At 29.3% G+C, this 25,692-nt stretch overlaps 1 protein-coding gene across 1 annotated transcript; it reads right to left on the minus strand.

The window, feature by feature from the left end:
* Positions 1-1,110: 1,110 nt before the first annotated feature.
* LOC123295782 lies at positions 1,111-25,217 on the minus strand. Its single transcript, XM_044877232.1, has 2 exons — positions 25,082-25,217; positions 1,111-2,054 (listed from the first exon to the last, which is right to left on the minus strand). Exon 2 carries the CDS (start codon positions 1,967-1,969, stop codon positions 1,121-1,123), a length of 849 nt encoding a protein of 282 aa, XP_044733167.1. The 5' UTR covers positions 1,970-2,054; positions 25,082-25,217; the 3' UTR covers positions 1,111-1,120.
* Between the last annotated feature and the right edge of the window lie 475 nt (positions 25,218-25,692).

Consider the following 25,692-nt stretch of genomic DNA (forward strand, 5'->3'; position numbering starts at 1 on the left):
GTGGCTCATTTACGAACCCAATCTCATTTTTTATGTCCTGAGCACGCTGTAAACGACAGACAGACGGATAGACAACCGAAAAGGGACTTATTAGGTGATTTTATGAATATCAAAATTTTGTTTGTAGCGTCAATATTTTTAAGCGTTAAAAACTTGGGATAAAACTTACAAGTATACCTTGATATATTTCATAAATATGGTATAACAACGATCACAAAAGTTAAGTTTTCTCTGTTTGATGCATTAAAATTCATATAAAAGCTCTTCTTACACATATACCTACACATATAAGCATAAAAAACGGTATTAATTTCATACTGTATGTTAAAAGAAAGTTATTAAACAAAGCAATTGAAACTAAAAGAAATTACAGGAAGTTACATACTCTTGAAAGGACTAGATAATTGTTTCTTTTTTCTTACTTTTGGAAAGTTGTATTTGTGTTTACTTATGCCCGTATAGGTACTATACACAAACAAAAATATTATAAATAAGTAAGAAAATAAAAAATTGGGTTGTGTTTGCAAGCTCACTAACTTTTGAGCTTTTCTTATCATTTGTATTCTTATCATTTTTAACGATCACAAAATCTTATTCCAGTACAACTTCTTATGCTAAAACAAAGGATATTAATTGTATAAAAAACATTAAATTAAGATTACAGTACCAGTTCTTAAAATTCAAATTCGAAATTACTGTTTTTTGTCATCTCTTTACCATAGATTAAGTTAATTCACTTATCGCAATTTTGTTTTTACTAATCTGACCGTCTGCCCTACGCGCGCGGGTCTCCCCATATTTAGGGCTAATACTTGGTGGAGGTACTAAGGAAGACACACGGAACCCCCCCCCCCATATCTTAATGTGACTATAATGCAGTCGGGTTTTTTGATTTTTTAAATTTCAATTGAATTTTTTATTTGTATTATAAAAACTGTACTGCAAATGGAATGATTTTCTATAAAATATTAAAATTTGTTGAATTTAAAATTTGTTATCCTGATTGTTATATTTTTATATTTAAAATTCATAAAAAGTATTTAAAAATCGTTTGAAAAACAAGAAATGACTTTTAAGTTAAAAACTTGATATATGAAAAATAAGCAACATTTAAAATATTTCAAACTTTAGCTGGTATAATGTACCGACCAGCATTTGATAATAATTCTTGTGTCTCTGATGGTGAACCAGGACTTAAACTAGCTGTTGTCGATGTTGATAACGCTTCTTTTTGTAACATTTCCAATTTTCTAACTTCAGCATCTAATCGTTCATTCGATGCATCTTCTTCTAATATTTGTGATAAATGACCATTAATTTCCACATTTTGATGCAACGTTGCGGTATAATGTGCTGGTGACGAGGATGGAATATGTACAGCAGGATAATCATCATCAATTGGTGAAAAATCAGCTAAACCACGTTCAAGATCGTCTTGTTTCTGTTGACGAGCACGCCGATGATGTTTTGTTGTTAAAACACCCGTTTCAACATCACGCTCTAAACGATGTCCAGATCGTGATCGTGTTAATTGCGTTTGTACATATTCTGTTAAATCATCTTCTTCTTGTTTGCTTACTATAAAATGTACAACTAATAAAAATATACCAACACCTAGGAAAAATGCACCAGTTGCAACTAATTCATTCCACCACTTTTCACTATTCCATGACGACCAATCATCTGGTATTAAACCAGAAAATAATAAAAATACACCCAATACTAAAAATACAACACCAATATGTAACATTCCAATACTAGAGACCACTTTAGAATCACCAGCACTTCCATGTCGTGGTATTTGACGTTTATGTTTCTCAATACTTCCAATACTGTTTCTTGGCGATGTTAAACCAGATTCTGTTGAATGTGAGCTAAAACGTCGTTCGCGTGCTTTCCGTTGTTCATCACGACGTTTGCGTTGGCGTTTGATTGCCAACGCTGAATGTATACCAGCTGCATGCATCATGACTAAAATACTTCTTGGATGGATGGACTTTTCTTGAGTTTTTCTTCAGATGAATACTGCTTGAGTTGAATCGAACCTCTTCGTCCTGCAACCCGAGGAAGATGGTATCACTTCACTAGCACATAATAAACGTCTGTCTTAATACACGTTTTTATATTGAACACTCATAGTTTTTCTTTAAATTTAATTTTATGGCACTGCACTAAACAAAATGAGTTTTTTATTTGTAGGGTGCATCTGACATGACAATAACAAGGCCTTGTTATGATCTGAAATTAACATTTTTTTTGTTTGTTTGTGTTTTTACATTTCAATAAATTTTAATTACTAAATTGATGTAAACAACAACACATTTAGCTGTTTTTATTTTTAAAAATTACAAATAATTAATTTTTTAATATTTATTTATTTTCATTTCTTTAGTGTTTATTATAATATTGCGTATTAAAACAGATTATTTTTGTTCAAATTATATATTTTAAAATTATTCGGCTTATTCTTACGTACATTTTGTGTGTGTGTGTTTATTCGGGGAATTTATTTCCTTTAAAAATTTAATCTAATTGGAATATCGGTACCCGAAATTTATGATCGAGGATTTATTTTTTAGACAATTAAGAATTCAAAAAGTTCTTAAGAAGTGAAATGTTTCCGTTTTCTCGTGAAATTATTTAGTGTCAACTTGATAACAGGAACAAATTTAGAAATGAGTGACCGTTCTGACTACCAAAAACAACTTTTTAATTTAGGAATTTTAATATTGATTATTAGCCTTTTTTTTTGCTAATCTATAAGAAGAGATAATAATAATTAGAACAGTGATGAAATTCGATATTTTTCAAATCAGAATATCAGTTATTGAATATTTTTAATAAGCCGATAAATTTAAAATATTTTATTCTATATTTGTAATTAGTTTTTATAAATTAATAAAAATAAGTGTGAGATATAAAAGGCACAGAAAATGAGGACATGCAAAAACGATGTTGGGTATAATTTTAACATTCATCTACGTCCGTGAGATAAGAAGTACTTTTCTCACTCAGTATACGTGGGAAAAATAGTTCACTATGCACGCCCTAGTGCGGTATTGAATTCATTATCGCACTTGTATCGTAATGAATTCATTACCGTACTCAAGATTTAAACTAAATAGTAACTTTTTTAATTTTCTATTTTTCTCAATAAGCCATAAAAAGTTTTAAATAATAATTATCGTTTATTTTCACATTTTAGAGGCGTAGATAAAGTTTTGTACGATACTAGTGTGATAACGCCTTATGAACGTACTTCTGCGATTGTCCAACTCGTGCAAATTTCGTAGGATACGTTAATAATACTGTTATCCCACTAGTATCGTAAATAACGATTAGTTTAGAGCATTGGTGCATTGTTATGACAAAAGATCGCATTTCTAAAAAGGAAATTTTATATTTTAGACCCTATATGTCTGTCTTGTGATATTGATTCTAAAAAAAAAAAAATGGAGCAGCGTTTTTAAAGACGAACCTTTTGACATAACACGACAGAATAGCTAAAGCACTTTCGATTTCACATGCATTTGATTTGAAATGATTTTTTGAATATTAAAGTTATGATCAAAGAAATTAGTTTTCTATGCCTTTTAGTGTAGTAAATTATAAAATAAAAATTATCAGTCACAAATGGACATGATGACTTACCACACAATTAAATTAATTAATTTTACTAAAATTGATTATATATATAATAAATATGGTTTAGTAAAAGGGACGGTATAAGATCGATCTTCACCTATTTCATCTGATGAACCAGATGACACATATTTTTAACACGTTTTATTACCTTCATTCGTATGTAAGTATGTTGATATGTTAGTATGTTAGTATGTTAGTATGTATAGTTAGTATATCATAAGCGAAAAATGTCTCATCTTAGAGACTACAATCATAACTTATCGAATCCATTTGAATATATAAAAGTCAAGGAAGCAAAATTTAAATCTATAAAGAATCCAATTTCAATGTTCCATTCAAAGTTAAATAATTTACATGTTATTTTATTTGGAATTTTGCCAAATGATTTGTTATTCTTATCAATAACCAATCCAGAAAGAATTATTAAATACAATCGATACAAAATACATTTGTAATCTTTGTGTAGGTATAAAAAAGTCTATATCAACAATTTGTTGTCGATTATTGTAAGGATTCCAATGTATTTAACAATAACAATTACTAGTTCGACCCGTAAGGAAATCCATTCCCGTAGTTACCGTAACCCGTGACTACTCGGTCTGTATCCATGGTTAAAAATAACAAACAACAAATTTCGTAGTGAAAAAAATCAAAAGTTCGTAAATTAATATTAGGAGAACATGTACCTAGTAATTTTATTTCTAGAGAATTAGGAGAGCATCTGTAAATGTTTGCCTAATAATGTTTTTTGTCTAGTATTGTATATATAGATATTAAGAGAGGGTCGGTTGATAGGTGAGCTGTGATGTAAGCTAGCATGTTTTTTCCTAAGCGGTACATTTTTAGACCGTATGTATATTTTTCGTTAAACTTCAAAAGTCATAATAAGCTTGAAAATGTGGGGTGAATCATGGAATATGATAAACGAATAAGGAAGATATGGGTAGGACAAATAAAAACTTGCTAGAGTATGTAAGATATATAAGAAGGAGAGATAAGAAGTATAGATAGATATATAAGAAGGAGAGTTTGTACCCCCTCCCCTTTAATGGTATAAAAGTTGTCATTTATATAAAGACTTGTTGCAAACTTCATGGGCAGTTATTCAGGTGAATTATGAAAATACGCTTAAAGTCAAAGCTCCAATAAGCATACTTTATTTAGTTCAGTACGAATCGAAGTTCAAACAACTATTGCATCTTAATTTTTTTTATACGATTCTCTTCAAATTGTCCTAATGATGGTATAAATGCATATATTACCAGGTCGAAATAATGGACGGAAAATTTTAAAACATTTTCTTTAATAAAATTGCGAAAATTACTTATTATGCATCGAAAAATGTATATCTATAGGAGTTGTAAATTGTGTAAGAACATAAAAATATTTTACAATCAATTTCAATATTATATTCGATCACTTTTCGTTGCCTCAGAAAGTTATATTTTGAATGCAAGTTATTTATATACTTTTTAATCCTTGATGCCAATTTTTATTATTATAAATGTCAATATTAATAATTCATCATTTATTTGTATTTACCAATATAAAATCATACAAATTATGTTTTTGATTGACTATTATCTAGTATAGTCTTTTATTTAATTATACTCTTAATCATTTGGTTTAAAAAAAAAGGGATACCAGGAAAGTGGAGGCTTGAAAATGAGTGATTTTATAGAGTTTGAGGTGCTCTTTTCGAGTTTCTACTTTGCTACTTCGTATCCTTGCTGCTTGCGCCACCATATTGAAAAAATGGCGTCAAAAAGTAGTTTTTTGACGATATTTACTTTCCGAGTCATTTTACGAGGACAAAATCATGTCAACTTAAAAAAACATTCTGTAGGTATATAGAGCAAAATAAGGCGAATTGAAATGTAAAAAATGTAAAACTAGTATATATGTCTACTGTCATCAATCATTCATTTTTTTTCTTATTTTACAACTTTGTTAAATTTACAAATATGATGTGTCGTCTGTCATTTATAATCGGAAAACTTTATTTATGTATGACAATTTATGTATGACATTAAACTGAAGTAAGTATGTCTATATATCACTACTTTTGTAAGTAATACAAGTGCTATTGAATTTAAAGTTTAAGTTTATGAAGTAGGACAATAAATTGTGAATTTTTATAACATGTTTATATGAAATGTATATCAAGGTATACTAAGTTTAGTCCCAAGTTTGTAACACTTAAAAATATTGATGCTACGAACAAAAATACGGGCAGAAAGACACAGCCTACCCTACATAATTCAGATAAATATGTATAAACTTGTTCTGATATCTAATATTAATTATTTACGAGTACTATCAATTAACACAACATCTTAACGAGTATCATCTATAATTCTAGACAGCATACATTGAATTTTAAGTAACTTCGCATTGCACTGCACTAGCGCTGCTGAGTGCCTCCAGGCAAAGGCACGAACTATTCTTGCCTAAATCTTTATATGTATGTGTGCACTCATAGTTATTCGTTTGTGCGTTCGTATAAATACAATAAAATGCCACACATACGAACCTATAGAAAGACAGTGTCTTTTACAACACGACAAATTACGACATTTACTGAAGTAGCTTCGTTTCTTATTTAATGAAATACACCTACACTACAAGTACGTGAACTAGTAACGATTAGTGATCAACGCACATAAAGTACTATTATTTTCGTCTTATTGCTTCGAGTCGAGTAGAATATTGATTGTTTTAGTTTGTTTGTGGTTATGTTATCAGGTGTTTAAGATTTTAACGTTGATAATAATGAAAATGGATAATATTCACTGCGAAACTTATTCAGATGGTGTTTTGTCATCTTTCGAGAAAATTTATTCGATTCTCTTGTCTCAAGAAATAAAAAGTTCGAGAAATCACAAACCCTATCTAGAAAATACTTTTAGAAAGTTTTCGAAAACCAAAACGAGCTTGAGAAGTATACTCTGTTGATCGAAGTCTTCAATTAAGTTTCTCTAGATAAGAACTTTAAGATAATGATAGATTTGAGTGCCGAATTTTCTCGAATCTATCTTAAAGTGGATTGAAAATTAATAGATTAGAATCAGACAAAATTTTCGAAACCTCCGAGCGAGGATAATAAATTGCAAAAATCATTTTTATTTGCCTTTAATCCAAGTTCTTTAATCTCACTTGGCCATTTACTATTCTTGTATCAATATTTTGTTATATACTTTTCAGCCTCCAAATATAAACAAAAAATAAATAATATATTTTTAGTTTCAATAATAATCCTAAATGAATTATAATTTTTAAATAAAAATCGAATCACCGATATTTACATTATTTTAATTTACATGTTTTTATCTTTATAAACCGCTATTCATCATATAATATATAAAATTATTATTTTAATTAAAAATAATATTATTTAATTATAAAAGTAACCACCATACAAACATTTATTGTGTAAATTAAAAAACAAAACAGTCAAGTGTGCGTCCACAACTCACGTAGAGACGGTTCTGACATAAATCATTACATACTATAAAATTTACATTAAACTTCCCAAAAATTATTGTTCATATATAATAAGGAAAATCTAGCAAAAATATGGAGTCATTCCTGTTCTTGGTTTTCGAGAGAAACGATGTTAAAGTTACTTATTTAAGAAGGGTTTTTACATTGTATTATTTAAGGTTTATAACTATAAGGATCTAGAAATGATAGCTTCACATATAACTACCAAAGTTATTTATTAAAGGCTTTAAAATAACTGTATCCATTTCTGTTTTTAGCTTTTGAGATATTTAACAGAAATTATCACAAAATGTATGAAATTTAATATATAAGTAATTATATTATGTTTGGCAACATTGCAATGTGTTGAAGATATGCCATTGTACTGTCATAAATAAATTGTAATTTTTTATGAATTTGTTTAAAATGGTGACTAAACTTTCATATGGGGATACTTAGAGATTCGGATTCAATCCAACTTAGAGATTCCGTCGTCACAAAGTAATAGTTTAAATATTTATGATAAGCTGGTGTAGTTTATAGTACTTGAAGGGGTGCCTTATTTTCGCACCTCAGCATAATTTTTCCACCCCTGAGAAGAGGTGGCTCAAACCTCCTGGGCAAGATCGCACAAATTTTTGTTTTTAAATTCTCTAAGTAAGATTTAAGCTATGTGGTCGCACAGTTTTTATAAAGATTCATTGACTTTCCCTGGATTCCGAAATTTTCCACACCTTACGACTCACTACATCTAAACATTTCTCACGTTTTACATTATCCAAAATGTCAACTATAACTTTGTTTGCTCAAAAAATTCGGAAAAAATGGGTTGCAAGAGATGGACGACAATACAGACTAGAAACTGATTCATAATGGATACTCGTTTTCATAGGAATCCTAAAAAATAATGACAAATAGTTTTTGCATTGAACAAAAGATACGTGTATATTCAGTTCAATACCCAAAGTATGTTGTGCATTCAATTATTCCATTACGAACAGGAGAATGGATGGATGCCTTTTAATTAAATTAAACCATTATAGTACAGTAAATGCTCTAACCATAATCGGCTAGTAAATGAAAATGAAATTAAGCCTCTAAAAAAAATGCCCAACTTTCTAGCATGTATAGAAATTTAAAAATAACTTTTAGTTTTTAAATCGAGCGTGAGCAAAATATTCGAAACGCGAGTGCTGACGGATTAATAGAAATTACTATACTTTTTATTTGAAGAAAAAAAATTGAATTGCACTTAAAAAAATTATATTCAAATGAGGTTAATTTAGGCTAATACTTTTGTTGTTGTAAATATAACGCAATTCAAAAAGAGAACGTATACGACAGGATTTCATAACAAACAACTACATGCTAATAAAAATTCGTATCGCAGGAGCTGCGTTCGTTAAGAGAATTCACCAGAGATTGAATCGAATAGGTATTAGATTTTTAATTCATCAAAAATTTTTATGCCGAAAACTAAGAGTTTAGGAAAAAAATCATAATGTCCTTTTTTTGCTTAAAACTACCCCTTGTTTATCGGTAGATTTTGCTCATTAACGAACTTGATCTTTCAAGTACCAAAATCTTTATTGATACCAAATTTTATTCAAACCGGAAATTGCGACCGCTAGAGAGTATACAGTCACAAAAATGTATAGATACATATTTATATACATATAAATTTTAACGATGGTCATTTTTGACATCTTTTTGATAGGATTGATGAACATTTAAAGAATATTTTCAAAAATTCCATCATCAGTACAAGAGCCATTAGCTCCATTTTTTTCGGCAATTCGCTAAAAGACAATATCATTTTTTTTTTATTCAATCTGAATTTGTTTGTTTATATCATCTGCATTGTCTATTTAATTTTACCCTTTACAGGATATAGTTCATTATTTACTCCATTTCATTCAAGTCATGACAGATAGGCCACTTACTTTGATGTTGATCTATGTATGCACTGATTGCACGACTACGACCTACTCTAATATTATAATGAGTAATAATAATTATTATTTATAAATTCTGCTCATTGTGAGCACTTTGAAAAGCAACCTAGTATTGTATTTTGTAACTCTTCAGACCACTTGAAAATTTTCTACTTTCACAAAATTTCATGCTCTACAGGATATTAAATAAAACTTTAGCTAAAATAGATATTTATAAGATTTAGATAAAATATTAAAAAATCGATTTATTAATAGCTGTGAAAGTTTTTCTCATCACTTCAGTACAGTTGGTAAAAAAAACACATTAATAAAGAGACCGCTTAACATACTGCTTGCGAGAGTATAATAATTAGCATTAACAACTATGTTTCCCTCTTCGCTATCTGATTACATAATTTTGTTTCTATTTGTCTTATTTTAACGCTTTCCACGGTATAAAATAAGTTTCAAGGAAATTTTTGAATTATTTGAAATTTAAAGAAAAATTTAAGTGTTTGAAGAAGATTTGTTTCACTGACCAGGAAAGGTCATGCCAAGAAGCACACTGAATATAACTTAATGCTTGTAGGCTTAGTTTAACGCATATAAAGAAAATTTTATTATTTTGTTCTCAGGAAAATTGTCCTAACACTTAATAGAATTGGATGAGATAAGATACGGTAACCGAATTTGAATCTACAGCGTCTTACTCGAAATTTTTTCGAAAATCGTTAGCTTTCGAAGGATATGTGTTGCTTTAATCGAAAGAAAATTCGTCTGTGTTAATAACTTCAGATAAATTATCAAGATCATTTGAAGATCAACCTTGAAACTAAAATTTCAGATCAAAGTCATGGACACGGGTGAAGTTCATCTACTGTCCTTGGTAACTTTTGGTTAAAGCATTTTTAATACAGTTGCATGATCCGTTGATTTCAGAAAAAAAGTCCCAAAAAAATATCAATACTTTCTACATATTATGACTAAAAAGAATTCTTCTTTATATTATGTGTAGTCTATTAAAAATTCATAGAATTTTTGTTCTTCTATTCGTACTAGTCTCAACATCAATATCGAACAAAACAAAATTTTTGTAGTAATGATATCCTTGTAACATAGAGTATTATTTATACCCAAGAGTTGGTAAAAAAAGGAATGCATCCATTTCAAGTTAGATGATTATTATCGTTGTTGCGTATAAAATGATTACCTTGGGGCTTGGGGGTAACATAACAATTCAATTTACATTTTAATATTAATAAGATTATTTATTTTCCAATAACATACAGATTTTTAATTAAAATGTTAATATTGAAATTAGTTTTTAATATAGTATAAGATGTTACAACAAGTGTAAACAAACAATTGACTGAATTAATTGTGGAAGAACCATGTATAGACAATGTTGATAATGCTATTATATGGGACACATACATATTTCCATATTTCCATATGATACATACTATACATTTTACACCTAATTTGCATCTTCACGGGTAAATAGTGACTATTACGAAAAAATGTTTTAAATAAAAGTTGTTTATTTTTTTATAGGGAAGATTTTTTACATAAAAACTTCTGTTTTATCTTTAATGGCTTACAAGATCGGTCCTACGGTACCAAGACCCAATTGACCTATGTTGCTCATTTACAAACTCGACCTCACAATTTCAGTTCGATATATTTTTTCGTTATTGAGTTATCGAGTACACAGACGGACAGGCAGAACCCGAAAATGGACTACTTAGGTGATTTTATGAACACCTATACCAAATACGAAATTTGGTTGGTAGCATCAATATTTTTAAGCGTTAAACACTTGGGACTAAACTTATTATACCTTAATATATATTACATATATATACATCCCTATATATTATAAATGTTAAAATAAGGATGTTTGTTTGTTTGTTTGTTTTTTTGTTACGCTCTCACGCAAAAAACTAAGCGAATGGTTTTTAATGAAACTGTACAGAAATATAGCTCATACATCTAAATAACACATGTGCTATAATTTATAAAGAAATATTTTTAAGAAAAATTAACTTTAATCTGACATCTACTTTTTTAAATTTTTACAGATATCTGTACTTTATAGTTCAAAATGATGATCATAGATGAATGATCATTATTTTGAACCAGTAAATGTCAAACAATTCATGGCCATCTTTTCTGATACACTCAATGAATTATGATTATTTTAGATTTAAAAAAAAATTGAAAACTGTGCATATCTTTTAACTGCGTAAAACAATCCCTAAATAAATGAGATTAAGAGAATTGGAAGCTATAAAACGGTAGTGTTTACTTTTAAGCCCAGCGAAGCGAACGGGTATCAAGCTAGTGGTATAATAAAATTGAACAAATACGTAATGATATGATCATGTCACGTATATAAAAATCTAGCTAGAGCAAACTATAGATACCGTAATTTTTCTTCATAAAATAGCTATTTTATTATGCACGTTTACTACAACCAACCACAAAATAAAGAACAATTTAATGAAATTGATTTTTAAATATACTCTTTTATTGCGATATAAAAATACAGGACAAGAATATAAATGAATGAAAATTATACTGGAAAAATACCATTCAATAAATTATTAAATCCAACAAAATGGGTGTCTGCCTACTGCGCGGCGCTGCGACTCACTGCTGCTATTTTTATTTATATTTAAAATATTATATTAAAAATTTGGTTTCATAAAAAAAAAAAATACTTTCTATTCCGAGTAAAAATATGATTAGTCAAATTATATCTTTGTACGTAATATAACTGGTGCCTGCTAATTCACTGCGTAAAATTCTTAAACGAGCTTAAAAGCTATTCCAAAAAGTTTATTATTATATCCTTATCCCTACAACTTTTTCTGAAACGAAAGGTCAGAAACATTCTTGCAAACACGCAATTAGCACTTAATTACCACGCTTATTTTATTACCTGCTTAAGCATTCATTAGAGAGACCTGATTTTTAGAATCGTTGTTTTGCCAAAATTCGTGGCTTTCCTTTAAAATTTCAATAATCATCCTTTAAGAACTGATAATAGGTAGCTACTGATAATTGCTCCTAGTAGAGTGAAATTACGCCTTGTGTATGGATTAAAAGTTCGAGCAGTGAAACTTGGGGGTTTTTCTTTTCACATCAAAATAAGTATTTTTTGAAATTTTTTACTTTCCCGGAGTGGTGCAACATGTTTAAAAAACAAAATGGCGTCAAAAATGAAATTTTTTTCAGAAATTTTATCATTTTTATTTTATATTCGCAAAAGGAGACATCGGTGCATATCCAAATTTGGTAGGTTTGTAGTCCATGTTAAGAACTACTCCTCATAATTTTTTGGTGGGGTTTCGTCCCTTCCCCTCCCAGTTATATATATATGTATACATACATATGGTAAAACAGTTCATTTGACTATAACTTGAAAAATATTCGATTGATTTTAATGAAACTAATATCAATAGTAGGTTTTATTACTAACAACTTTCGGTTAAAATTTTAGCGAAATCCGTTAAATAGTTCGGCCAAAATTTCCAATTTAGGGAATTGTTTAAAATGGCTGCCATTTTATGCCATTTTGTCCTACGAGGTTAAATTTTTTTTTAAATTGTAGCATTTTTAATTATCTTTCGATTTTATAATAAGTGGCTTACCCGTAAAATGACTCCTTGATCCATATTTTTGCGAAAAACGGAAAATTTAACACTTTCTGGAAATAATTGTTTGGGGGGTGTATGGACTGGCTTTCGGGGGTGTTTTTTGCTTTGGCATGAGAAAACTATTTTTAAAAGAGGTCTATATGGTTTAAAGCAAAATTTTTAAGTTTTAACCCCCGCGCTGTAAGGGGGAAGGGGTGTATAAAATAAATGTATCTTAAAAGATTTTAAAAAGAGGTCAAAATAGTTTAAAATGCTAAAGTAACCCAAAATTTTTGATGCTTTTATTAATATAGCACTTTTTACAACATCCACCCCTTCCCCTCCCGCTTTCATATTTTTTGCAAATTCAAAATTTTTATGACGTATAAAGGTGTTTTGGGGGTCGCTGATCTCGAACTTTTGGCCCAAATAAGCACATTTCCTAAAAATATTACAATTGTTTTTGATAATCTATTGCAAAATTCGAGATCAGCGACCCCAAAAACCCCTTTATACGTCATAAAAATTTTGAATTTGCAAAAAATATAAAAGCGGGAGGGGAAGGGGTGGATGTTGTAAAAAGTACTATATTAATAAAAGCATCTAAAATTTTGGGTTACTTTAGCATTTTAAACTATTTTGACCTCTTTTTAAAATCTTTTAAGACACATTTATTTCATACACCCCTTCCCCCTTACAGCGCGGGGGTTAAAACTTAAAAATTTTGCTTTAAACCATATAGACCTCTTTTAAAAATAGTTTTCTCATGCCAAAGCAAAAAACACCCCCCAAAGCCAGTCCATACACCCCCCAAACAATTATTTCCAGAAAGTGTTAAATTTTCCGTTTTTCGCAAAAATATGGATCAAGGAGTCATTTTACGGGTAAGCCACTTATTATAAAATCGAAAGATAATTAAAAATGCTACAATTTAAAAAAAAAATTTAACCTCGTAGGACAAAATGGCATAAAATGGCAGCCATTTTAAACAATTCCCTAAATTGGAAATTTTGGCCGAACTATTTAACGGATTTCGCTAAAATTTTAACCGAAAGTTGTAAGTAATAAAACCTACTATTGATATTAGTTTCATTAAAATCAATCGAATATTTTTCAAGTTATAGTCAAATGAACTGTTTTACCATATGTATGTATACATATATATATAACTGGGAGGGAAAGGGACGAAACCCCACCAAAAAATTATGAGGAGTAGTTCTTAACATGGACTACAAACCTACCAAATTTGCATATGCACCGATGTCTCCTTTTGCGAATATAAAATAAAAATGATAAAATTTCTGAAAAAAATTTCATTTTTGACGCCATTTTGTTTTTTAAACATGTTGCACCACTCCGGGAAAGTAAAAAATTTCAAAAAATACTTATTTTGATGTGAAAAGAAAAACCCCAAAGTTTCGCTGCTCGAACTTTTAATCCATATAACAGCCTTTTTTTGCTTAGATTTACTCCAGTATCCCTCACAAAGCAAAAAAAGAGGCATATCAATACGTGCCTAGGGCGGCATCTAGTTTAAATAAGCCACTGATTACCGCCGAAAATTGTTGGCACTTTTGGAAGCTGGGTGGTTCTAAACTTTAGAAATCACATTTTTTAAACTTGAATTTTAGAAATCACGTGGCTGTCATGCCTAGATCTTAGAGTGTCATGATGATTATTCAAATAATTAGTTTAACTGGACAATAAACTTTTAATTACCAGCCAGAAGATAATAAAATTTCAATTAAAAAGTTAGAATTTATTTATAAAACTTTTCTGTAACTTTTAATAACATATTAACATTGTAGACATTAACAATATACTTTGGAAATATAACAAAGTTCGTTGATAAAATAATGATCAGTTAACCGTATCAGCTACGCAATGAAAGTAGAAGACAACAAAAAATATTGAGGTATAGGCAAAAATGAAAATAAGTAAATCCCTTTTTAATGTTGGCAACATTTCAATATAAATATGCAACAAGTAGGACCGTCTGGTGCATTATTAGTTATATAACCTACTTGAGAGTATTGATTCCAATATATTAAAGGTACACAAATTTTAAATACTAGGATTCTAACTAGGGAACCGTTTACCCTTGGCACCGCGATATTCGAGGTTATTTTAAAACCCCCGTGTATAACAACTTTAAAATCATTTTCATCACTATTAACCGATTGGGGAATTTAATATTTACAATCAATTTAAAATGCAATTATAAAATGCATATTAATTATGCTAATAGGGTATTAGGTATCGTTAGTTAAAAATAAATCATGAAATTTGAAAAGAGTTAAAATTTATGTATTCTGATTTCGAGTCATAAAAGCACATTTTTCTTTTAAAATTTTAAAATTAAAAATTTTTAAACTGTATATCACGTGACCTAAAACGCGGGTAAACCCTGCTGTGATGTCATAGTGGTATGAGTCATAGACCATCAATTAGTTCAGTGTAGACAGCTGGGTATAACGTATACATAGATAATAAGTATTCATATTTATTATAATCAGATGTCTATGAATATATCTGTCAAACTTATTTGTGTTATTTCGTTTAGTGATACTCATAGTACGTCATCAAATTGAATGCCCGCGTTTTTGACAGTTTAAAAAAGGTTTAAAATTTAATTTAAGTTTTTGGCAAGAAAGCGTGTGTATTTTTCCCAAATAAATTTTAGGTGACTTTTTATTAGCAAAAAATCAACATTTTGAAGTACTTTTTAAAAAATAGTGGAATACCCTATTGCTTATAAATCAAATGAGGTCACAAAATTACCTGCCGCTCTAACGAATAGAATGCCAAAAACCCGCATTCAAATCTGACTTACTGCTTCAATTTTTTCGAACTTTGATCATCTTTAGTGCTTTGTTTCTTCGTCTAAGACGGACAACAAAAAGAATATCTTATTTCAAAATAAAAAAAGCTTCCTCTGAAAGACAAATACCTACCAATCATTATCAATTTGATAAAAGCAGCAATCCCCTGTCACATGAGTAAGAAGCAAAGCATTAAGTTTGATGAATGATAGAGAGTAGGGTATTAATTAAATGTGATATATTTCTGGTAAGAAAGTAAAAGATTTATCATGAAATAAATTTTTATATAAATATTTACTTTAATATTAAATGTTAATGTTATTATATTTAACAATATTAACTGTTATAAAATTGAAGATTGATATTCCTTGACATCCATATATTATACTAGCTTGATACCCGCCTGCTTCGCTGGGCTTTAAAGTAAATACTACCACTTTATAGTATCCGTATCTCTTGATCTCACTTATCCCTCTTCCATAACACTCGAAGGAATTGTTTTACACAGCTAAAATATTTGCACAGTTTTCAAGTTTTTTTAAAGTATAAAATAGACATAATTCATTATGAATATATCAGAAAAGATGACCATGAATTTTTTGACATTTACTATTTTAAATTTTTACAGAAATCTTTAATTTATGGTTCAAAATCATGATCATAGATGGAGCATTAAAATGTCAGATTAAATTTAATATTTTTTTTTAAATATATCTTTATAAATTTTAGCTCATGTGTTATTCTGATGTATGGCCTATATTGCTGTACAGCTTCATTTAAATCCATTCGCTAGTTTTTCCGTGAAGGCGTAACAAACAAACAAACAAACAAACAAACCAACAATCATCGTAACTACTAGAACGTATCGGATTTTACGAAATAAGGGATAAAAATTTGTATGAAAATATCTACAAACCGAGATTTTTGAGTTCACTACATAACCAATTATAAAAATCCTTTCACCTATAGAATGCTACATTATCAGAAAGTAATATGAGCTGTTTTAGCCCGTGTTATTTGCTGATAATAGGGGAATAATAGGTTGTAAGTGTAGTTTTTCATTTTCCTATATCTGTTACATCGTGGACTGTACTATTTATGGAAGTTGACTGATATTCAAGTCATTTAAAAAAATGATTTGAATTATAATGTTTATATTATATAATATCGTCAGTTTATAAAACAATATAAACAAATAAAATAGGTCATGTTTCTAGCTATAGATGTAATAGTGAGTAAAACGTTATTGTATAATTTATTTTAAGAATATGCAAAATGTTTAAATTTACATCTATTTTAGGGAGAGGTGAGGGGTTTGCCAGAGAAAAAAGTTTTTTGCAACATTTGCATTATAATGAGAGAGCCAGGACAAAAAAAATTCGTTGTATTTACTAAAGCTGATAATTTAAGGATTGGTTCTAGTAGTTGTGTACACACATACATACTGCGGTCAGTCAAGCAAACGATAGAACAGCGGTCAAATATATACTATCAAAACGGTTATGATTTCCGTGGTACTAAAATCAATTTACTTAAACTGAAAATTGTTATATAGATTGTATAATGCATATAAATAATATAAATAACAGTTATGACTGTCAGTCAGTTAAATGTTAGAACAGGGCTGGTCAGTCAACCCTTATTTATGAATAATAAATAAATAAGATTCTTATGCGATAACTATTGTTTTTTAGGAAAACTCTTAGAATGTAAGAAGTGTTTCTTACTTAATCATTGAGTATTATTTCAAATTTTTGTCATTTCTGTTCATTTATTTATTTATTTTTTTTAATATGTCAAATCAAACATCCGGTATAAATGTATATATCCCGGTATATATATAGAGCTATAGGGAAAAATCGATATAAACATGACGTCATAGATGAATACATTTCACACTCAAACGATTATACAAATATTTAACGAATTTGAATGAATGTATGTGTAATTTTCCATTTCAATTTTGATATTAATTTAAAAAAAAAAACTTCAAATTTTACAATTTACTAATTTACTAGTTTAGTAAACTATCCGTGATATAGTCGGATAAAGGAATACATAAAATCAGGGGGCCGGGCGGATTTATGCGTAGGCAAAGTAGGCCTGTGCCTGCGGCGGTAAAAAATTCGTTTTAATTATGTATTAAAAATCTTTGCTACGAGTTGATCTGAACAAAATCATCGATACATTTGCTGTTGAAAAAGTCCGGCGTAAAAATGTACATTGAAATAATTGAAAAATGAATTGTTTTTTTGATGCCTGCCTATGGGCGGGAAATTCATCAAATCCGCTCCGGCATATAATAGCCATTCTTATGGAGTCCTCAATAACAGCTCCGATTTTGATGATTTTTTTTTTTCAAAATGATTCTTTATGAATATTATTTAAAATCAGAAACATTTCAGAGAGGGAAATAATCTGGAGGATCGAGAATAGGCAATGTCGCGACTGATATATCGATGCCCAGCCTAAATCGCTAGTGATAGAAGTTTGTAATTTCGAAATAATAATGATTTTATACTGTAAGTGTCATTTAAGAAAGAATTTTTCAAAATTCATCCCCTAAAAGGGTGAAGTAGGAGATGAAAGTTTGCTGTGGAAAATTCAGAGGAAGGTTGTAAGCTTTGCAGGCTCTCCCTTGTCTTTTCTTGTTTTTTCTTCTCGTCTTGAGAAGGTATTAATTAACCAATCCTGAAATGCTTCCCAAAGCTTCATTAACTTCGGACCTTTTTCTATCTGAAAGTACATGTCGACTGAAATGTTACATAACTTCAAAGATAATTATAATTTAGAAGGCATTATAATTTTTAGACAGATATTAAATTTAAAAAAGAAAATAAATGAAAGAAACTAATAACATATTGAATCCTCAAGGGTACCATATTTTCATAATATGAGAGATATTTTCTACAACTGTATAAAATAGTTCACAGTTATAAAACAAAAGTCAATTTAATTATTATATACCTATACTTAAATTATATAAAAAAACATTATCTCATATAACAACAAATTTTGCCATATATTTTTATATAGTGTGTCGCATTTAAGATGAAGACACCCTCACACTTCCGTCATTTATATGAATATCGATTTAAAAATTTTCACAGTAATATAGGGAGATAGGTTCCATTTTTTGGGATAGTTAACAGAAACCTGAACATTAAACTCAGCCTACCACAAATTGAAAAATACGGCAAATTCTTAAAATTTTGTCTAGCGTCAGAGATGGTTAGAGATATCGAAAAACATTATTCAAAAAAGTTGCTAAGAATATTTTTATTATGCCCATATACCGATTTTCAAGACAAAATTCGCAACTCTAACCATCTCTGGCGCTGCCTTAAATGTATTTTATGCAAAAATTTTAAGAAAAATACTTTTTAAGAAATAAGCTTTTATTGTACTAAAAAGTAAAAAATAATTTTATCTATGAGTCACTCATACCCGACTATTTGTAAAAACTTGAGGCGCTCAATTTAAAATATCAAAAATGAATCGGAACGCCTTATCTACTCCACATGCCATTGTTTTTCTATTCATTCTTGATATTAAGCGCCTCAACAAATAGTCGGGTATGAGTGACCAATTGATAAAATTATTTTCTATTTTTTAGTACAATAAAAGCTTGTCCCTTAAAAAGTATTTTTTATTAAAATTTTTAATTTAAGAATAAAAAAAAATGTATATGTATCAAATATGGTGAGCGATGGGAAAATCAGGACGCCACAACCTTACCATGCATTGTCATCCAAACTAAATGTGCATGCAAAACCGGGAAGTGGATCAAATTTGACTTGCAAGATTTGATTACAGACAGACAAGACAAGAGAATGCATATTACACGATTTAAAGATGATTCTAAGAAAACGTGATTTTTTAATGAGTAAATAATAATAAAAAAATAGTTAAAAGAGCAGGAGAGAGATTAAAAGTTACTCTACCAAATGCCGGAACATCAGCCAGGCAACCGAGGACCATAGTTTTTTTTTTTTGTAGCACGGTGCTATCGAAGGATTGACGCGAGTGCTGACGAGATAAAAATAGAAATGCAAAGACTAGTTATCTATTTTATTGTACCTACACATATATTTTTTCACATATTTCCTCTTGTAAAAAAATTTACGACTTTCTATTCCCTAAACATTAATTTTATTCAGGCTATACTACTACCGAAGTTACCTAGATAATGCTTGTAACTATAGCAACGAAGTTGAGCTAATGTTTAAAAAGCTCAAAGAACATAAAGCTCACCTCAGTTTTGTGAGATGAACAGAATAGAATATCAGACATGTATTTTCTATACCTACATATAATATATAGCCTTGTTATTGAAAATAATTCCAGTGTTTGATGTAAAAACACGGAATTCTATATAACAACAATTTAAAATGACGAATGCTGCGTAATCGTAAAATACATTATACTTAGGTACTTACTTACATGACCTTTAACATTTTATAAAATTCGTGAAATATTTTTGTTATAAAAACATGTCTTACTATATTATTCATGATTGTCAAATACAATTTTGATATAAATTTATTTAAAACTGGATAATATTAAAGTTTAATAGAAAAACAAAAAATATATTATATAATAAAAAAAATATTGCTTCGCTTTTAATTTAGTGAAATGATGTTGAATACCATCATATTACGAAACAATTTTTTGCTGGTTGTATTGACTCGTGCGGTTTTTTTACACTGACTTCAGAAAATTATCCTAAAAGAAGTTTATATGGTTTAAAGGGGAACTTTTTAGTTTTAACCACCCCATTGGGGTGGTTTCTATCGTAAAGTAAATCAGATAACTTATAAAAAATTTTTAAAAGGTCAAAATGCTAAAGTAACTCATCACTTTACTGCTTCATGCATCTGCCCCTACCTTACGGGGATCTGAAAGACTCTCAAGATGAAATAGACCAAGACTTTTAATGACATTAAGTTTTCGACCATTATGAAACTAGTTACGAGCTTGGCATATCAGAGAAAATTCGATAAACTTTCACGATTGTAACATCGTGCCTGTAGGTGCCAACTTTGCTTTATGGGAAATCCACCTCTGGCTCGCCACATTGGAAAAATAAACTTGGCACACACAAGATACAATAACAACAAGTAAAAACAAACAATCGATTGAGTTAACTGTTGAAGTACCGTATATATAATACATACAAGAGTTGTTTATAAGGAACATCCTATACATTTAAATTTTTGATTTATCTCTGACGGTTTACAAGATTAAGATGGGTCCCACGAAGATGAACCCATGGCTCAATTGACGTATGTTGCTCATTTACGAACACAACTACTTTTTATAACTTGAGCTCGCTGTAAAAATTTCATCTTGACATATATCTCTTTTCGTTTTTGAGTAATCGAGTTTACGAGCAGACAGACAGGCAATCAGAAGTGGACTAATACGATGATTTTATGCACACTTATAGCAAAATTTTATTGGTAGCATCAATATTTTAAAGCGTTACAAACTTGGAACTAAACTTAATATACCTTGACATATTTCATATATACATGGTATAAAAATAATAAATTGAAAAAGTTTTTGAATAATCAATTTTGATAAATTGATTTTCCAAATATCATTCATTACAAAAACAATGAAGAATTTTTAAACGATTCTAACAAAAATAAACAATTATTATACCCACACAAATATTTCATTACCAAACATTTGATGTTCACGTGGTCTTTAATTCAACCATTTGCTAATTTAAAAACTAATTTAAATCATGTGGATGGAATAATCGTATGCTTTCTTTTGATCTGTACAGGGTGTTACAGGGTGTACCACTTTAATTATTACGGCTAACAGCTTGTTTTGTTGAGAACCAATCAAGACACAACTTATACAAAAAATTCGAAACATTTTTTGAAAGCTTAAATGGCTGTGCAAGTCGTACCTACATCGATTTTTTGACCCATGAAATAAACAAATGTTTCTCTTGTAAGTTCATTCAGCATCCTGTTGCTTATGTTACCCCCGACATAGTCAGATATTTGTGTAATATTTCCAGAACTATTTAATTCTCATAAATATTCTTCATCTATTTTTGTATTTGTGTTATAAACATATTTTTACTAATAACTATCTTTTCAATATATTATATTACAGACATATTTTAGTAATTTATTGATTTATATTAAAATTAATTTTATGAAGACAATAATTGGAGTAGAATTCATCATTCGGGTCGTTGACTTTTATTTTATAAATAAAACAACAAATCTCTTTATGATTACAGAATGGATCATTATACCATGTATATATGAAATATATCAAAGTATACTAAGTTTAGTCCCAAGTTTGTAACGTTTAAAAATATTGATTCTAGAAACAAAATTTTTGGTATAGATGTTCATAAAATCACATAATTAGTCTATTTCCGGTTGTCTGTCCATCTGTCCGCCTGTCTGTCCATAAGTCTGTCCGTTTATAGCGTGCTCAGAACGTAAAAAGTGTGTCGTAAATGACCAACATATGTCAATTGGGTGACCAACATAGGTCAAACCTTCGTGTTTCATACATGTAATTGTTCTTTTAGAAAATTATTTAAATACACTCCTACATTAGTTGCGTAGATTAGTTGCGTACAACACTTATTAGGGGGCGTCCATTAATTACGTGAGGCATTTTTAAGGATTTTTTTACCCCCCCCCCTTGGTGAGATGTCGCAAGATTTTTGTCGACCCCCTCCCCTTACTCCAATCTCACGTGAGATTTTTCAAAACTTATACTTTGGGTATAAAAGTAAGTATTGGATTTATATTTAAAAAAAATAATATGATAAATATATGATAAATATAATTGTGTCAGATTTTGCCATATTTGATTCAAGATACGTTTTTTACTTTCATTCAACTTTAAGTTAACTTAATTTTCACGTAGATTTACAACATGTTCTGCTAAAAAAAATTACGTGATATTTGCTAAGACCCCCCTCTCCCGGAAGTGAGATTTAGTAAGATTCGGATCGACCCCTCCCCCCTCCTAAATACCTCACGTAATTAATGGACGCCCCCTAATTTACCAAGAAACGTAGTGTAGGTTTTAATGGGTTAGTTTTTATAATAACAAAAGTAGCCAAATAGAGTTTTTTTGTAATAATTTTGCATTTAGAGACACCTTCAAGTAGTGTTTTATTGGTTTCATTCAAAATGTTATTGAACTGTGATTCGCTAAAGATATATTAATTTATTTTGTTAATTATCTCGCAAAGTAGGCCTCATATCCAAAATTGGAAAATAACTTTTTCCTTCGTCTTTATGAGCTTATTCTGCAGGATAACGATCTGCAGTTAATAACAGAACGCCCTGTATATATATATATCTAGATAATCATCAACTTTATATACCATTGGATGCTTATAGTATTAAAAGAATGCAAATTTAATAAGAAATACAATTTTTATTTATTAGAATAATTTTTATTTGCAATACTCAAATATTTAAATACTTGTTATTGGAAACGATTTGATAATCAATATATTATTATATATCAACCACCATTGACGACGATATCAATAAAGATCTTGAGTATACCAATAAAAAAGTAATTTCATTCTCTAGGCGAGAACGTAATTGGTGCCTGCCTCATACCTACGTGTACATATTTACATATTTCTATTACAGCAATATCATTTAAGGATGGTAAAATTTAATTGAATTATATGCGAAATTAGAAATTCTGTAGAGACTTGATGTGATTTTAACATTGGCGCTGCCACAATTCAATTCAAGGAGGTGCATCAAAAAAATAATAAACTTTTCTTTTTATTTCTAATCAGTGGCGTAGCAAAGAATGGACACGGAGGTGCATCATGCCCCGGGTGGTATTCACAAAGAGCGCAAAATGGTCCGTGATTTTAACATTGGCGCCGCCACAATTCAATTTAGGGGGGTGAATCTGCATTTACACAAGGATGAGTCCAAATAATACAAATTTTTTTACTTCTGATCAGTGGCGTAGTGAGAGATGGGACAGGGGGTGCAGCATGCCCCGGGTAATAGTCTAAATCAAACTGTAATACTATATTCATAATAGAAATGGCATATCTTTTCTACTGGCAGGGCTGACTCGATCTGTGTCAGCACTTTCTTATGGCATCTACGCTTTGTGGTTATATAAATTATATCCTTTCTAGATTTGTCTGATAAAATTATATGTTAGATATGATCTTGAATCATTAGCGACTGAACTTTTGAGATAAATAATAGGTATATTTTGAACTAATTCTAGATAGTCTAGTTTTCTCTACCACAATTTTTTGTTTCAAATTTAAAGCCTGGCATTGAATCATAGAATTTCAAACAATAACTGTTATGAAATAGTTTTTAAACATAATTTATATTAGACAATGTAAATATTTATTTAATTCTTGCTTCAAAGAAGAAACATATTTTTTTTTTTTTTATAAATTCAAGGAAGTTAAACTAAAACACTAATAAACTATAAAAATATTCAATACGTCCAATCTCCAACCACTATAGTTATCTTTATTTGTTATTTTATAAATTTTTCTGTTGCTTCTGGCTATATATATGCCCTCTATCATTGCCAGACTGTTAAAAATTTATTTTGTTTTTCTGTCACTAGCTAACAATCTAAAAACACAAAAAACTTGCGTCATATATATCAAAGCTTAACCCGCATAACTTAAGTTAAACTTGACAGAATTAAATTCAACAAAATTTCAAATGTATGCAAGGTTTATGGATAAGTGCGTTTTTTTTTGGTTATTGTTGTCATGAACTTGTTTTAACCGACTTCAAATAAACAGGGAGAGGTTTTTAATTTGACTGTATTTTTTTTATGTTTGTTACCCCAGAATTTTCGACCAGGTGAACCAATTTTAATGATTCTTTTTTATATGAAGGCTGATGCTTCCCGTTCAGCTCCAATAATGGCATTCATGAGAAAACCATATAAGTCTTAAATTTGCATTCAATATGTGCGTGACAAATGGACGAATACCTCAATATCACGCCAACCGATTTAGATTATTCTTTTTTTAGTGACAAATTAGTTATTGTACTTCAGATTCACTATAAAAAAAAACTAAAAAAAAAAACTTTTAACAAGAAAAAAACCGACTTCAAAAGAAAAACTATTCCAAAACAACTTAATATGCACTAAAAAGTAAAAAAATAACGATAATATAATGAAGTTACAATTATTGTTATTTTTGGAGTCGGTGTTAGCCAAGTTAATGTAGCAAACTGTTCTATCACAGTTGTTTCCTTGGCTGACACCGACCTCAAAAATAACATTAATTGTACCTACATTATATTATTGTTATTTTTTTACTTTTTAGTGCATATTAATTTGTTTTGGAATAGTTTTTCCTTTAAAGTCGATTTGGTCCTTGTTCAAAGTTTTTTTTTTATTGATAAGGGCCATTACTGTTGAGATTTTCTGTCCTAACACCATTTTTATGGAAACTATGTTTTCACCATATATACTTAATTTAATTGTGTTGTAATTTTAGAATGAATTCAAAATTTTTTTTTGAAAATTTTTTGAGAAAAATACTTACCCAAATTTAAATTCGGAATAAATTACACCACTGTAAAGAAGATGATTTTCTGTTTGTTCTGTTAGTGATGTCCTCTTAACTGGAAAAGCCGTTTCGGTATAAATTCACATGACGCAACAGTACATGTTTCATATTGTTAATATTAATAAAACCTATTTAAGTTTATTTTTTTAATGTTTATAAACACTTGGATTACATTTGACACTGTCCGATATATTTGGAAACGAACTTATCAACGAACAAAACATATTATTTGAAAATATTTACATATTATTTGAAAATATTTACACAAAAAAAATGTAATTTAATAAAATTTCCTTTTTTTTCGATATGTTTTGTAGAATAATGGTCAATTTTCTTCATGCATCACATTTTACTTTTTAAATCACTTTGATTAATTTTTTACACAAAACTATAATTTCCAGAAAATGTTAATAAAATATTTATTATTTTCTCATTTAAATATGTGTACTACTAGTCTATATGGCAGGTCGATGGATTGTGTTGGCTATCCCGGCATTATAGTGTAGTTATTTCCTCTCTTTGTCTTTGCTATATGAAAATACTGTTTACTGACGACAATAAACGAACGTTCGTTCAACGGCCAACAA

This window comes from Chrysoperla carnea, chromosome 3, assembly GCF_905475395.1.
Source record: "Chrysoperla carnea chromosome 3, inChrCarn1.1, whole genome shotgun sequence".
NCBI classification, from domain to species: Eukaryota; Metazoa; Arthropoda; class Insecta; order Neuroptera; family Chrysopidae; genus Chrysoperla; species Chrysoperla carnea.

Excerpts from the sequence above, each read along its gene's own strand:
- LOC123295782 (XM_044877232.1), bottom strand. The coding sequence starts at position 1,969 with ATGATGCATGCAGCTGGTATACATTCAGCGTTGGCAATCAAACGCCAA.